This window comes from Lutjanus erythropterus, chromosome 19 (genome assembly GCF_056507025.1).
Source record: "Lutjanus erythropterus isolate fLutEry1 chromosome 19, fLutEry1.hap2, whole genome shotgun sequence".
NCBI classification, from domain to species: domain Eukaryota; kingdom Metazoa; phylum Chordata; class Actinopteri; order Lutjaniformes; family Lutjanidae; genus Lutjanus; species Lutjanus erythropterus.
In genome coordinates this window covers 11,949,390-11,966,414 of record NC_139335.1, presented here as the reverse complement: position 1 = coordinate 11,966,414, position 17,025 = coordinate 11,949,390, and the positions used below count along the sequence as shown (strand labels likewise).

General features: G+C 40.1%; 1 protein-coding gene across 1 annotated transcript; it reads left to right on the top strand.

The window, feature by feature from the left end:
- The first annotated feature begins 609 nt into the window (after nt 1-609).
- Nucleotides 610-16,986, top strand: gmip (GEM interacting protein). Its single transcript, XM_084744163.1, has 21 exons — nt 610-655; nt 2,023-2,161; nt 4,041-4,128; nt 4,308-4,371; nt 6,314-6,439; nt 8,078-8,142; nt 8,587-8,694; nt 8,850-8,930; nt 9,204-9,365; nt 9,476-9,613; nt 9,908-10,098; nt 10,472-10,563; nt 10,662-10,724; nt 11,542-11,631; nt 11,735-11,877; nt 11,967-12,143; nt 12,476-12,613; nt 12,707-12,906; nt 13,027-13,351; nt 13,991-14,093; nt 16,205-16,986. The coding sequence occupies exons 1-21, from the start codon at nt 610-612 to the stop codon at nt 16,837-16,839; spliced, it is 3,174 nt and encodes a 1,057-aa protein (XP_084600289.1). The 3' UTR covers nt 16,840-16,986.
- Nucleotides 16,987-17,025: the final 39 nt, after the last annotated feature.

The following is a 17,025-nucleotide window of genomic DNA, read 5'->3' as shown; positions in this document are numbered from 1 at the left end:
ATGAGGCCTATTGGGGTATCTTAAAATTCACACCTTGGTAACCTCTTGTGAAGTCGCCCGTAACGAGTGATGATGTGTGTGGGACTTAGAGAACAACCACATTCTCTGGGGATGAACGTACTGAGTAAAGAACTTGACTTTACCAATATCAATGTCAAACATCTGTCATGAATGTCACATGTCTGTATTCTGTAAAAATAATGCTACCCAAACTGTTTGCGCTTCAGCATTGCCCAAAACAAGCCACTGAGGTTTTGACCGAGACAACGCAACCTAAACACGGTGGCACCTTCTCACTGTGTGGTGTGATAATGTAGGTGGGGCCTATGTGACAGCAAGATACACTTCCTCTTCCCATAGTGTCGAAAACATTGGCCAACCTCCACTCAAACAGAGAAAGATCCTTTTTAGAGAACAGCAAGCTCAGAGCTGCATGCTAACAATTTAGCACAAGTGTGTGAGTGTGTGTACACACACTGCAGTGCAGATTTCCTGCCCGGTCAACCACTTGACACCCATCTCTGTAGAGTGTTTTGTAGTGTGACCTTAGGGGCAGATGATGTGTGAGCGGTGTTAGTAGCTGGTGGTCCTGCTTCTGTGGTGATAGAAATGGAAGAAGAGCAAGTATCAAACCAGGATCCACCTCAAGCCACAGGTGAGCACAAAGAATGTGATGTGAGGTTATTTTGAGGAAGTGTTGCCTTTCACTTTACCTATACATGTTAAGTATTTATGTGTGTAAATCTTTTTTGGTTCTCTTGTTTTTAAGACCTTTGAAAACTAACAAGATATGCATTTCTTTACTTTCTCTTTTTAAATGGGTGAATAACTGTACTTGTCTGGAAATTTGCTGACATCGCTGTGGTGTCATTGTGACAGGGGTATTGCATGTGTGTGCCTGCAATGTATGCGCTGTGTGCCTGGGTCTGTGGTGCCGTGGCATCCTCGCATCCCCATGTCAAAGAAGGACTGGTGGACTTCCTGAACTCTTTCTCTGTCTTTTTATATAACAAGATAATCCCATCTTTAATCTTCGCAAAAGCAGAGATTAGAATATTACATTAAAATATATATTAAAATAAAAAATATATATTATCTCATTGAGATCGATGTGATGGTTGATACTGTTTGCAAAATGCTTGTAAGTTCCTATTGAAGAACCTCCTTAATGTAACTCGAATTCATGACTGTAAAATACTTTAACAGTCAAGAATATGTGTTAAAGCATCAAGCTTTCTTGTCAACCCTCATTCTTTTACTGAAACACTGGTGTGAAAAACAAGGACTCTATGTTCACTATGGGACGTGACACAAATTGCAAGCAGGATGTGGTTGACCAAAATGGAGACGTCTCTCAGAGAGAGAGAGATTGCTTTTTCTCATTTGCTACTTCTGTTGTAAATCATCAGTTTTCTAACCCTTTTCGTTTGCCCCATGACGAAACCAGAGTAAAACAGCAACAGGACATAAGGTTCAGGTTTTGTTATCAGAAAGGATCATGTTCTTCGTCATCGTATTTTAGTTCACATTCAGTCAAATATTTTTTCTCAGAAATGCTGCTGGATATGACACCAGGTGAAGAACAAAGTCAGCTATATTTACTTTATTAATTGTCTTTGTTGTTTTTTTTGCCCAATCAGATCTTTCTTTTTTTCTCCTGAAGTCTAATGTTGGGCATTTTGTTGATCAACTAAAAAGTAGCACAGAACTAAAATACTCTAAGCTTCAATAACCACATTACCAACACGTGTCAAGTGACCACTAGAAAATAGGTCAAAGCTGCATGGCTTATTCATCATTACAGCCTTTTTTTTTTCTGTTAGTCATTTGGTGTTGTATAAGAAAAAAAAAATCACGAGGATCTTATAAAATGATCTGTCTGAACTTAAAGCTCCTGTTGTTTCATCACAACAGCTTTTAAAGATTCTGGTTTGGCCGTAAACTTTACACACTTCAGTTTATAGAATGAGAAAATGTTGTGGTGAGATAGTGTCAGTATGTCTGTGTGGTTTAAATATTAAGACCATTTTATTATTTTATGTATCTTAGCTTTTCCACTTCTCTTTTCAGATGTGAAGAAGGCACATCGTAAATCTGAAACAAAGCGATACAGTGAGATCTTCAGAGACTTTGACAATCTTGAGTTATCTTTAACCTCTGAGTGAGTATTATACTTTTACAAACGGTGCTACCATGCGTTTCTCTTGGCTCCTGCAACACTCTGCTTCTACTGTTTGACCTGAATACTGTGACAGAAAAACACAGCGGTTAGAAGGTGTCGTGTAAACGATGCTGTAAGCTTGGCTGATTGTAGGAAACCATACAGGATGAAACTGTTCAGATATATTTGTCATGTCAAAGCCATAACTCATCAACCAGAACTCGGCCTGCTATGCATGATCTCTCAGTATGACAGTGAGTGGCACTGACATAAAGCAAACATGATGTATGAATTTTGTGCAGTAAAGGAGACTGATACCAGCTGGGCTTAAGAATTTAGTTTTTGTCAGTGTGGTGAGCAATGAACTTCCACAGCTGAGAAGATTACTTTAAAAATGTATGCAAATAAATGTAGTATAAATAAATGTAGTCAGTAACTTAATCCAAGTGTCACATTATTAAAGTAAGGTTAATATTGTATTACTTAATATTGGAAAAGTGTTCAGCCTGATATATCCCTTCCTTTCTTATGTGTGAATGCATGTTTAGATTAATTCCAGGAAATATAAGTATTTAAATATAGACTTTTCAGTAGCTATTTCCATTTCACACTCAAATTTAAGGAAAACTGTTATAAACCTATTTTGGTTTGGAGCTTCTGTTTTTACCCACACACCATACTGCTCACCAGCATCTCCACCTATAGTCCTAACATATTTTTCAGTATGAGCTGTTAAACTGGATTTCTATGTAACTAACGTTAGCGGTTGGTCTGTGTAGTTAAAGTTAGATTTTAAGACAAAATAATGTCAAAATCCCAACCCAGTGAAAGCATTTTTTCACTACAGGCCTTGATAATGAATTAACTGTAAGATTAGCGACAGTTATCGTACTGCCTGTGGTAGTATATTGTTCTTCATTATATTTCCAGTTACCTTTTTCTTGTATCCTAATTATGTAATTCCATTACATGTAATCAGTTACTCCCCAAGCCTGTGAACTGCTTGTAGTTTAACTACATTCTGCTGTAGCTTGCTGGTAGCTCAACCACATTAATTCAGTTAAATTACTTTTTTTATATTTTTATGCAGTTAACTACTGAAACTAAAAACAGTTTGGCGCCATTAAGGTAATGGAATGATTGCAATTGCTTGTAACTGAATGTAATTGAAGACAGGCGTGTGAAAAATGTTTTGAATCTGAATTTGTAAAACTAAAATTGAATATATTTGATGTCACTTACTCATAAGTAGGCTATTTATTATTGCAATTTATTAGCAAATGTTCAGAGAAATTATTGCTATTGCCCAGCTAATTGAGCAAACTTGCTTGGTACTGATGACCTTTGTATACAAAAAGCTGACATTTCCTTGACTTAGTGCGTTCGTTTTGTTTGTTTGTTTGTTTGTTTATGTATGACCTGTGAACAAGTGGGCACCTTTGTGATAAACTCAATTAAGTCTCTCTTTTTTGTTGACTTGTGTATTTTTTATATTATCTGTTAGACTGTTGTATCACATGTACATGACTGTAGCTTGAACTACCTTATCTGAGTAGCTTTAGTTAACCAAACCAGATTTCTCCTAAGGTAGCTTTGCTGTAGCTCAACTTCTTCCAGTGTGAACTGATTAAAAAAACACTCTGCTTTCAAAGTAGCTTCCCTGACTCTGTTTTTTTTGTGATACTGTTAAATCCAACAATACATGTGTGCATTTAGTAAGCTGCCTACATTTTAACTTGTCAGATGCATGTACGGAAACAAGGCTGAAGGTCACTGGCGTGTTTGTGTAGAGCATGTATCTCCACAAACCCTGAGACGTCTTAGATACTGCTGTTTGACTGTGTCTGTTTCGCTCTCAACACATTCTTTCTGTGTTCAGTGCAGGGGAGGATCTGCTGGCAGACATTGACTCAGAGTCCATCTCAGAATCCATCACTGCAGAAAGCACAGAGCAACATGATGTACCTGTAAGAAATCAATCTAGTTATTTAAATGAATTAAAGCAATACTTATGTTGTTATTGTTGAAGCTTGGATTACGTTGCTAAAATTACAGAATCTCACAGAAATTAAAAGCAGTTTTGTTTGTTTTTACTTAAGGAAACCATGTATAAGTGGAATAAGGTCTGCTTTTTTTTCTCCAATAGTGTGAAGACACGTTTAGTCCACAGAAACAAGCTGAGGTCGCTGAAGTGGATGGAAACCAACAAGGTATGATTTATGTGAGAGGGAGACGGGGTAGTATGTCCAGCTGATATAAAGGTGAAGCCCTGCTCACAGGGAATTAATACAAGGCTCCTCTATAGTGTACGTCACCAACAGTCTGTGAATTAAAGACTTGTTGGCTGGTTCAGGTCCCATAAACCACCCTGTGACTGACATCCAGCATCCCAACAGATCATTAGCTGTCAATCTTTGACACTTAATAGAGTATCTTCTTCAATCTTTATTTGTTTTCTTATAATCAGCCGTGAGTTGTAATTACCCTGTCGTAACAAGATTAGGATAAAGGGAGAGGATTAAAGCAGGAGACAGCTGCTCTCAGTTTTTTACCTTAGACATTAGCAGAAGACAGACGGGGCTACAAAAAAAGAGATATCTGTGTTATCCAGGGTATTGCAGTAAATACAAGGGAGGCAGACAAGAAGACAAGGCAGGGAGTTACTGTCAAGTAATTCAACCTCAGTTTGACCTGAACTACAGGTCAAAGCAAACAGTGAGAGATTAGGAATTGCAGAGATGGTGTCTAAAGAATATAGTGAAAATGGAGATGTACGAAAGGCAGTACAATAGTATTCAAACAGACCAGTTACTTTGTGTGTCGGTACATTTCATTTCATTACATGCTTAGGATTGAATACTCAAGAGGCCCTTAACCCCCACCCCTCCCGCTCGGTCACACACCAGGAGGTAAACCTCACCCAATGCTCCTTTAAAGCCTGTCACTCCGCAATCTGGACCTGACTAGGATAATCCCCAATTCAAGCAAGGAAGTCACAGGGCAGCACTGAATATGCTTGGAAGCTGATTTCTGAAAGTGCTCTGTGCTCTCGCTAAAAAAAGAAAAAAAGAGGAAAGGCTAAAACAGGTCATCCTACGCACACAATCTGGCCCCAGATCCATCATTCTTCTGGAATTGCCTGCTCTTTCTTGTGAATTTCGCTTGAAGATGGAGACGAAAACAGCACCCTCTGTGGCTTTTTATACCACTCTGACTGGATTTGGCGCAGAATAAAATCTGCACGTCTGTATGAGGAACTTGAGAGAGAAGCTGTTGCACTCTTTTTGGCTGTGCTTGCTTGCTCAGTTAAAATAGCTGAATACTTGGAAATGCACTGTGGACTGTTAGAAGAAGTGAAAGTTCCTGAGGTGCATCTAACCTTTTGCTACAAAGGAAATTAAGATGTGTTTTAATAGACTTTGACATTTAATTGCAAATGTTCTCCTGGAAGTACAGCCCATAGAGAAAGAGAACAGAGAAAGTTGTGTGGGGAGTGTTTGGTTTGAGAGACCACGTGATTGTCATGCATGCATACATCATACACCCTGTGTTGGTGTGAGTCACAGAGGAAGCACCAGGGTGGTTGTCATATCAACACCCTGCCTGACCACAGCAGAGCGGTGACATACACACTGGCACTGTGTGGTTTTGGTGACTCTGCTTGTCTCTTGGTCGCTGACTGGAAGTGAACAGGTGTAAAAGGGAGGGGCCAGGCAGAGAGAGGAAGAGGGGAGAGGGGGGGAAGTTATTTAGCTAAAGCTTTTTGTCTCTGGCCCATAGAAACCCTACTGTCTTAGGTCACGCCCAGACAACAGTATAGATTCATTGTGCTTACATGCTAGAGATCCGAACAGCGTGCTGGAACCCACAGGAGCTTTATTCCGAGGAGCAGCTATGACTTGTCATATGCAGTCATTGTTTCCTGTTTTGGGTTTGTGTATACTTTTTTTTTTAAAGTGACATTGGATTTTTGATCATCTCTATCTTGTCTGATAAAGTCTACGAGCCAGAGGGGTTGTTACTCTAGAGTAGAAAGATGTTTCTTTGAGGCTCCAGAGCTTGGGGGAGTTTAGCCTAATGGACACTGTGTGATTCCTGGGTACGGCTCCAAGTGTGTGGAGCCTGCAGTGATGCTGATGTACTCCCTCTCAGCCCAGGAAGCGGACTTGGCCCTCTGTCGTTGTGAGGATGGAGTGGAGACGGCGCTGCAGTATGCCAAGATGTGGTGTCGCTATGCCAAAGACCTCCTGGCCTGGATGGAGAAGAGAATCAGCTTGGGTAAGTGCACATGCAGCAGAGAAAAGCAAACAGTAGCATGGTGGCATGCAAATTATTGTCATAACATATCCGTGGTGCCTCTATGAAGTTATCTGTCTTCCATGTTAATGCACCTGAATGTAAACTGCACACAAAAGCAGATATAGATAGGGTGTTTACAATAATATGCAAATAGTATGACTCAAACAGAGAATTCACTGCATGAAAACCCTCTTCATTCCTCAATCCTCGATTCTGTATGCAGTTATACTTAGGAAACTGCCACCATTTATTTGTTTAAAGTGTTATAATTTTGTATAAGTGGGTGAAACATTTATCAAATTATTTCTGATAAAACTAGAGTTGTTGATTTTCTAATTTGGGATTTTACACAAGAAGCTATTTATCCATCTAAATTGTTGTGATGTGAGTTGCAGAGTTTGGAATCTCTCAAATATATTGGGACTAAATGGCACTTAGCTTGCAGTGCTCAAAGCACCAAAAACATACATTTGAAAAACTCAACAGCAATGTCTCTTTTCATAAATCATGACCTGGTTACTGAAAATAATCCACAGACCTTGTTGTGGCCAGTTTCATGTACCCTCATGCAGTTCTGTAGAAAGAAAGTAGTGGTAGATTCTACCTTACAAAAGAAGTATTTCTACCATGAAACTGATCAGGTCTACAGATTATCTTTAGTAACCGGGTCATAATTTCTGGATATCTCCAAAACTCATACCAAATCAATCTAGATGGATAAATAACACTACAGATAAAAGGACAAATATGTCTTTTTGATTTGGGGGTGAACTGTCCCTTTAAGTAGTCCGCAGGCCTCTGGAGTGCAGAGCCTCGCTTCATATCATCCATCAATAAGGAAGCATTACTTTAGGCATGTCAGAGGGTTGACTAACCTGCCATAACATGGCCTGTCTGTCTGTATTATTTTTCTCTGAGGGTGTCTACGAGTGGTGCGGTCACCCCAGTGAGCTGCACACTGTGAGCACACAGAGAGAAAGGATTAGAGGGTAGATTAGCGGGGCAGAGCAGGGTAATAAAGGAGACGGGGTGCCTTTGGAGTTCATAGACAGTGATTACCCTCGTATCAGCCTGCACAAGGGCTCAGTGTCCAGACTGGGATGTCAAGCATGCAAGCCTGTTGGAAGTAATCAAAATATAGAGCAACAAGAATCCCCTTGCTCAGCTGTGTGTGGAGCGTCTTAGGCAATAGTAGCTCATGAGTAATGCTGGGTGGAGCTCAGTACCAATCTACTGAAGATTACACACAGTAGAGCAACATTGTGAGATCCCTATTAGCAACAGTAAAGAATCCATTTTTTAAAAGAGCGGTCAGATCAACAACTGCTGCCAGAGCAGTGCTAAAAGTAGTATCAGTTTTTGACCAGTGATGCTGAAGTTCAGTTCTGCCACAGCTTCAAGGGGTTTGATGAGCATTTCAGTGAATCTCAGTGTTATCTGAAGGGACATAGAGGCTGGGTGGTATCACTGAGTTGGTCCTATATGGAGCTCCAAGCATCATATCAAGTCTACACACCAAGTAGTCCACAGTGCAGTTCTTTGTGTCTTGTCTTGTACTGATTGTGTCTTGTTGTAACATAAGTTGACAAAAAACTTGATGAGAATTTTTGTTGACAGAACAAGAATTTGCAAAAAATGTGATAAAGACAGCTGAAGGAGCAAAAGCCAACGTGGCACAGCAGGTACGGCATTGTTTATTGGTTGTGTACCATTATAGAGCTGCAATGATTAATTGATTAATAGTTTATAAATCAATTATTAACTTGGTCATCAACTATTTTGATAACTGATAGTTCGGTTTGACTCTTTACTTAAGAGGAAAACAGGAAAAAATCCCCTATTAAATGTGAATATTTAATACTTTCTTTAGTTCTCTCAGTTAACTGAATATATTTGGGTTGTGGGTGAAACAAGACATAAAAGGACATGATCTTGAGTTTTTGGGAACACTGACCAACATTTTTCACCATTTTCTGACATTCGAGACCAAACAACCAATCTATTAATCGGCAGTGGAAACAATCATTAGTCGCAGCCCTCCACAGAGTGAATATCACAATGTGTTGTACTATTATTAACATTGATTGATACAGAAGAGTTATCTAAAGTTGTTCTTGCCTTTGTAGGAAAGCATGCCCCTGCAGTACATCTACACAATGGCACTAGAACAAGACATCAAGAACAGTGTGACATCCAGAAAGACTTCAGAACTGCTACAAAACCGCTGTTACCAAGTATAGACGTCCACACACACACACACACACACACACACACACACACACACACACACACACACACACACACATATATATAAAAAGTTTGAGTTTTAGGAAATCTTTTTACTATGTAACTATGACTTTGTGTTTAATCCACTATTTGTATCCCAAAGGCGTTGGCTGCCAAGAAGAATGAGATCGACAAGTGGCGCAGAGAGTTTAAGGAGCAGTGGGCAAGAGAACAAAAGAGGATGGTGAGGAATTAGGAATCTTGTTTGTGACATAATGTGAGCTCAGTTTATTGCACTGTCAAACCTAATTTTCTCAAATTTAAGACACTCCAACTGACTGGATGCCTGAACAATCAATCATCCAAAGCAAAATATTTCCCTCTGTGAAGAAATGATCTGTCTGTTATGACCAAGTTCATATCTGCTTAAAACATATTAGACTGTAAATGGCTCATGCAGTAAATGCAAACTCATCTGTGTTTTTTTCCCCTCTGTGTCTACCTTGCCTGTTTTCAGAATGATGCAGTGACTGCTTTTAAAAAGGCTCGTCAGCAATACTACCAGCGCTGTGATGAGTTAGAAAAGGCTAAAGCTGTCTCTGCTAAAGCTGTGGACGACACAGCTGGAACCAAAACACTGGATAAGAGGCGGAAGTCCAAGGATGAAGCTCAGGCTAAGGTGAATGTGTCTTTAATGCATGACCTAATACAATCTGTAGAAATACAGTTCTAGTTCAGTTTATTACAGAATTTACAGAATTTAACTTAACTTCTCTCTGTCTCCTCCAGGTGATAGAGGCAGAGGCTCTGTACAGACAGTGTGTGTATGAGGCCAAGATCCACCAGGATGAGTTAGTGAGGGTCAAAGAGAGAATTATTTCCCACATTCGCAAGCTCATCTGTCAGGGAGACACTGTGCTCAAGGAGGTTGGTATGAAAATGAGGAAACTAAACATCTGTCTTCCTGTCAGTATGCTTCTAAATAGGCTGCCCAGTGCAACCGTCTTTAAACATACATGGTTAAACTTGAATACAGGACATGTTACGCATACATGTATAGCAGAATTAGCTAAAGATACATTTTGATGCAGTCAACAAGTATCTATTCAGGAAGAGAAATTACAATACTTAAAGCACCTCCCCTTGTGTGACTTGACACATACAGATATGTATTAGTAGATTATGCTTTATCTCCCCCATCATGTTTTTTCTCTGCAACAGGCCACAGTCAACATGTTCTACTTCCAGCGGCAGCAGACTGAGGCTGTTCCTCTCGGCTATCACAACCTGGAGGTGACATGCAGGTCCCTGGAGCCTGGTGTGTCCTACCTGCTCTACATCCTCGGCAAGCGTCGCCCCGAACACCCTCTCCAAGACTTTAGCTTCCAGGAGTATGTTCCTCAGGGCAAAGGGTACGGGAAACTGACTAATGTCTGCCTCTGCTGTTACTTTGGCTGTAGTGTTTGCTGTGGATATCAAACTGTATGTATCTTTTTTAAATTAAAAGCATGTTGTGTAAGCCCAGATATGAAAATTAATATTAAGTGAAAGCAAAAAAGCAATTATTTATAAAGATGTCTTGGGTGTATCGGTGTGCTCAACTCTTAATGAAATAGTTGGAAGCAGTAAACCTACTGTTCTTATTTGCTGAGATGATTTAATTTGATCAATTCAAAAGGGATAAGAGCAGAAAAAAATGTTTGATTTGCACTGGGTATACAATGATATACTTCCATTAATTCTTTATTTATTAAAACGATTGTCGCAATCTTTTTTATTTGAAAGGAACAAACGGAAAACCAGCAACACTCTTGGCTCTGTGCAAGACTCTTTAGCTGTGACGGACGAAAGCGCTTACAGGCGACCCAGCGATGGCAGTAAGGACTTCTCCATGATCACACCATGGTTATATTAACAGACATATTATGCACTCTCTTTTAATGTGTGTTTTCTCTCATGTTCTGGTGCACTGTAGGGAAAGCAGGGCACAGTGACAATGATAGTATCGGAGGCAGTTTGGAATCTCTGTCCAGCCCTGGTAAGCACAATCTTCATTTGTTTCTGTAACTTTTCATTTTCATTCATTTGCACTTACTGAATTTGTTGAGTAAATAACAACTGCATTAGAAAATAAAGCATATGCAATAGGGGTCCCCATGAATGACTAAATGAAAAAAAAAAAACATAAAAGTATAGAATTAGGGGGGTGGCACTTTGGAAAATGGGTACCGGTACGCCCAAATAAATGAATTCAAATCACAAATACTGACTTTTGAGGTTCCCTAGGGCTCAGTGCTGGGAATGTTGCTGTTCATATTATACATTAATAACATGTGTGAGGTTTCCAAAATACTAAAGATAATATTATTTGCAGATGACACCAATTTATTTTTAGTGGACAGAATTTGAAACAACTGTTGGATAGAGTGGAAAAGGAACTGAAAATGCTAAAGAGCAGGTTTTATTTTGATAAATTAACACTAAATTTAAGTTTATTCTTATTTGTGCTGTTTTTTTCATTTTGCTAATTTGCTGTTGCTATGATTGAGTAGTGTTTGGTAAAAATTGGGCAAAAAGCAAGAATATTCAAGTATTTCATAGCTGAATGATGAAGTATAAAAAAGGGGCCAGGACTTGAGAAGTATTCACTTTTTCCTACTCCTTTTCTCACATGAATTATTTATTTCAGCTGAACCTTTGCTGTTAAGTTAATTTGTTACTTTGTTCTGTTTGTTTTTTGTGCTTGTATGCTCTACTTCATTATTGTTAACATGTTCAAAATCTAATCTAATCTAATAAACATATTTGATATCCCCTCCGGTGTGCCTCTGCTCTACGGGAATGCATAACTGAAGCTCACACTAACAGGAGGCTTCCTAAAACTGCATCCACACTGACAGTGTCATCTGATGACCTGGACGAGCGGGACTTGGCATCAGAATCAGGTTTGTTTCTCCTCTTTTACGCCTTTGTAAACTTAAAAATATTTCTGTGCATTCATTCAGAATTAAAGACGATGATGATGATTCTTTCCTCTCCCTCTGCCAGAGTGCATCGACAGCCAGCCAGTCAAAGCACGCATGGTTTCACGAGCCGCACTGACTCACCGACTCAAGAAGATGAAGAGCAAGATGGTCAAATGCAAACAGTGTGAGAACTACATTGTTGTCAGCGGGGTCGAATGTGAGGAGGTATGATGCCAAAGAGGAGAGATATACAGTGCAGACCGTGAATGGAGCTGAGTAAGGTGTTAACATCCTCTGTCTTGTTCTGCCTTCAGTGCGGGCTCGCTTTGCACAGGAAGTGTATGGAGGTGTGTCAGCTAGAGTGTGAACACAGGAAGGGGACTGTGTTCGGAGTGGACCTCTCTGTGCTGTCACGTGACAGGCCAGATGGGGTGCCCTTTGTGGTGCTGCACTGTACGTCTGAGATTGAGAGTCGTGCTCTCTCTGTCCAGGTACTATTTACCAATGCCAATATTCTGTGCAGTATTACTTTACTGCAGTATTAATACTGTCTTACCTTTTTCAACATCATGTGCAATATTATTTTTATGTAGTGTTGCATTTAAATGATGTTGATTATCATGTGCAATATTACTTATCAATATGATTATCATGTACTTTGTTTAATATTACATCTAATATCATGGAATAGTACTTTTTATTATTATTATAAAGTAGCATGTACAATATTACATTTAATAGTGTTAATTATCAGGTGCAATATAACTTTTTGTTACTTTCAATCTATTGTTATACAGTTTTTTGCTGTTTTTTTTTCTCTTAGGGGGTGTATCGGGTGAGTGGGTCTAAGCCTCGCATCCAAAAGCTCTGTCAGGCCTTTGAGACACAAAAGGAGCAGGTGGACCTCTCTGACCTCTCGCCACATGACATCACTTCAGTCCTTAAACACTTCTTCAAGGAGGTACAGGCCAAAAGAGAAGAGAGACAAAGGTTTTCATAGTCATAACTGTTCTGACGTCAGTGAATAACCTCTCTGTTCCTCATTCTCTCCCAGCTTCCAGAGCCTCTACTAACCTTTGACATGTACAGCTGTTTCATCGCGGTGGGAAAGACCATTCAGCACCTGAATGAAAGGGAGCCGACACCAGACACTAATGAGATAATGGACATCATTCACAACCTACAAAAGCTACTAGAGAAGCTCCCTTCATATTGCTACAGCACCTTGCAGCACCTGATGACTCATCTGCAAAAGTGAGCATGCAGCTGGATAACAGGCCTCTATCGTCATAGTTTACCCAACTGCTCCAGCAGATTTTTCTTGAATTTCCTCGAAACATTCCTTGAATGTGTCCTCTCTCTCTCTCTTCACAGAGTTTCAGAGAACTACCAGAACAAGATGTCCCCCTCCAATTTGGGTATTGTGTTTGGACCGACACTATTGCGCCCTCTTGTGTCTACGGACACATCAATGATCGCCCTGCTGGAAACCAGTTACCAGGCTGTACTCGTTGAGTTCCTCATCGCACACCATGACGAGGTTTTTGGCCTTCAGCGAAGCTCCAGTACGCCCCCTCCCCCAGCCCCCACTGCACCTCTTCCAGACACCCCTCCCAGAGCTTCCTGTTCCCTAGATGGAGAAGTTTACACTGGCTCGGAACCTGAAACCTCCTCCAGAGAGCGTCCACATTCACTGGAAGTAAGTACTGCAGTGAGGAAACACTCAGAAGAGGAACTTTGTCCTCTGTATATATAAACCATTCATTTGAAGGTAACAAAAACACACCGATTCTTATTGAATGAATGAAAATATTCTTAGGAATATTATCTTCAATTTCTGCCATATTCTGCCAATAAATTCCCATAAATCTTAAACACTGAACCTGTAAAAGCAGCATTTGATCAGAAGCTGTAGGAGCTGTAGCAGCAGGATCAGTAGCTGTTGCTTGGCATACACACAGGGCCCAGTGAGTTGAACCTGAGCTACTTTTCCTGATGAATTTACCTGCTCTTTTAAGAGCCTTAGCACTTGGCACCTTAACCTCACGTTTACTCCATCAAGATTAACACGCTGGACAGCTGCTGCATTTCTCCTGCTCTGGATTCTCACCTGCCTGGCCTTCCATCAAGCTTTACTGTGTGGACATTTCACTGCTATTGCTTGTGAACAAAAAAAGAGTTTACCTCACTGAAGACATTTACAGTGGCTGTAAAAGATGGCTTAGAGGCATAAATGTAAACCTGACCTATCCTTCAGGGGTTTATACTGGCAGCAAGTTAGTGCCTTAGCAACACAACACATCATGCCAATAATTGAACTGAAATGTCATTCCAACAGAGTCGAACAATCAAGAGAGAGTCAAGCGAGGGTTATATATCTGACAAGTCTTCATCCAATGAGGCAGTGGACCAGCTCAGCTCTGAAGCCATTGAGAGAGCAGGTAGGCGGGACGTAGTGATAGAAAGTAGAGTAGGTGAACAGAAGAATTAAAGAATTAGTTCATGGTGTTGATGTTTTATGTAGTTGTAGGAGTAGTTGGTGGTAGATTGTTGTGTTGCTTGTACCTTTCTTGCTTGAGGACATGTTTTAATTAATCCTGCTGGAGGTCTTGTTGGTATTACACATACAGCTCCTAAGTTGTTTACTGTATTCCTCACAGGCAGGTGGTTTGTTCTAACTGACGGGTTACTCAGTTTCTTCCTAAGCACCAGATACAGAGTGCCTCAAGGGTCTGCTGTAGTTTTTTTTTTTTTTCTCACTTGACACGTTTCCTCCAGTTATTTTTAGAAAAAAGACTTCCTTCCATTTTTTCTGCTGACGCCATCTAGTTGTGTTCATTAGTAGTCTTAGCTGTTGTGAGTGATTGTGCTGATGCACATATGCGATTGATGTGTGATTTTAGCCAGCATGATGATAATTTTGTCAGACATCTTGGTGTTTCTTTTGACTTTTCGTTATGTTTTTCTTTTGAAAAAAACTTGCAAAAGAAAAGGAACTTTTTTACTGCCCTGTAGATCTGAGGTTTCATCGCTTCTGTACTTGCTTTACTCTGTGGCTACATCAGCACGCAGCTTATAGGCTTCTTTTCACAGCTAAATGCATGAATATATCAAACTCAAATGCAGAATAATAGAATAAGTTTGAAACTTATGTTAATCACTTTCATACCAGTGCAGGATATCAACCTCAAAGCTAAAATAGGTGGGATGTTGGGTAAAATGTAAACAGTTTGTTGGAAAACAGAATGCAATGCTTTGCAAAAACTTTTCAACCTATATGCAATTGAATACAGTACAAAGACAAGATATTTAATGTTCAGACTAAATTGTTGGAGACAGGTCTGAACTGCAGAGACACTGGTATCTGAACTGGTACCTGAACTCTTTAACTATGCAGTCACGCTGTTGTAACACATGCAGATTGAGTTTTGGCATTGTCTTGCTGATATAAGCAGGGACGGCTCTGAAAAGGGCTTTGTCTGGAAGGCAGCATATGTTGCTCCAAAACCTCTTGTCTTTATATCAAAATCAGAATCAGAAAAACTTTATTGATCTCCAGGAGGAAATTGGCTGGGTTATAGTTCAAGAATATAAGTATATATAAGCAAATAGAAATGATAAGAAAATAGAAATAAGTAATAAGTGTGTAAAAATAAGAATAAGTAAAAAAAAATATGTGCGTTATACAACAATATATAGAAAAATAGAAAATAAGATGTGTAAAAATATAAAAATATGTATACAATATATACAGCAATATATACAACAGTGTACACATGGACTTTGTAAACAAACAATATTACTGAAGAGTGTTAAATGCAAGAATATTATATATAAGAGTATAGTTTGGCTGAAATGCAGAGTATAAAGTAAATACGTGCTAATGATGCCAGTGCAACCAGTATATTGTACTATTGAATAATTATTGCACTGAGTAATGCAAAATTAAATTCATTCATTCATTCATTTTCTGTAACCGCTTATTCCCGAACGGTCGTGGGGGGCTAGAGCCTATCCCAGCTGTCATTGGGCGAGAGGTGGGGTAAACCCTGGACAAGTCGCCAGTTCATCACAGGGCTGCACAATTAAATTACTGCACAAAAATGCTGAAATGTTTTAGATCAATACTGCACAGCTGGAAATATAAATGATAATGAATAATGAGTGGCTTCTGACAATGGTGAAATAAGTGGAGGTAAAAATAAGTCCAGGGTCAGTCTATTGACTCAGTGTCAAACACTCAGAGGGACGTATCTTGTCTTTGTACTGTATTCAAGGTATTTGCAAATCATTGTATTATGTTTTTATTTATGTTTTACACAGCGTCCCAACTGTTTTGGAATTGAGGTTGTAGTTCCCGCCTGCACTGTAGACTCTGAACTAATGTTAAATCCTTACGTTTTCACTCAGGTTACTGCTGGCTATTGCCACGTTTAGGCTGTGAGAAATAAAACAATATACATGGAAAGTTTATTAAAGTTTATTGTCATCAGTGTTGTATGTTTGTACAAGTTTCCTGAATTGCCTGCTTGCTTTCCCTCGTTTCCCTCAGTCCTGGCTGTGAGAGGGGCATCGAGTGATCCTCAGGGTAAGCCGGTGGGGGGACCAGACTCCAATTTTGGGACCCAGCCACACCATCGCTTCACCAGACAGCCTGTGAAGTATTACCGGCATCATAACCCAGGAACCCGACTCCCCAACCCTGGTCGAGCAGCCAGACAGCCTGCAGCCCCAGTGAGGAGCAGTCCAGAGAGTGCAGACAGCAGCCGCAGCTCCTCTCCAGAGCCAGGGACACAGAGACTTTCCCAACACTTAGATGTCCACTGTGACAACACCTGCCAGCCCCACCAGAACACCAGTGCAGCAGAGAGTAAAGTGGACGTCCCACTGAGCCCCCGTGAGGTTGTGCAGTACATGCTGGGACTGGACTCAACATTTACATCAGCAGCATCATCCAGTGGGCCTGCAACACAGGAGTCTTCTCTTGAGGTGGCAGCTGGGTGGCAAAGTGATCGGGACATAAATTTGCCCAATGACAGACAGGTTACTGAACAGAGTCGGGCTCTTTGTCAATCACCAAAGACACTTCCTATTGAGCACAACTTGTCCTCACCAGCACAGAAGATCCTGTCTGGCCTGAAGCTGAGACGCAGTCACTCAGGGAAGGACGAGCAGCTCTTTGTCTGAGAAAAGATAGATATCACACAGAATACATTCTCACATGCACACTGAAAGATGTAAAATAATTAATATAACCTTTATTGTATCTAACAACAGCTACTACTATCAACATTCAAGCCGTTTTCATGAATAAAATATCACCTGTAACAGAAATGTAACTTGAATGACTCAGTCAAAGATTAAACTAACAAA

Excerpts from the sequence above, each read along its gene's own strand:
- gmip (XM_084744163.1), top strand. The coding sequence starts at position 610 with ATGGAAGAAGAGCAAGTATCAAACCAGGATCCACCTCAAGCCACAG. Across the intron at positions 10,099-10,471 it reads TATGTTCCTCAGGGCAAAGG|GAACAAACGGAAAACCAGCA; the intron begins GTACGGGAAACT and ends TTTATTTGAAAG. Across the intron at positions 13,352-13,990 it reads AGCGTCCACATTCACTGGAA|AGTCGAACAATCAAGAGAGA; the intron begins GTAAGTACTGCA and ends TCATTCCAACAG.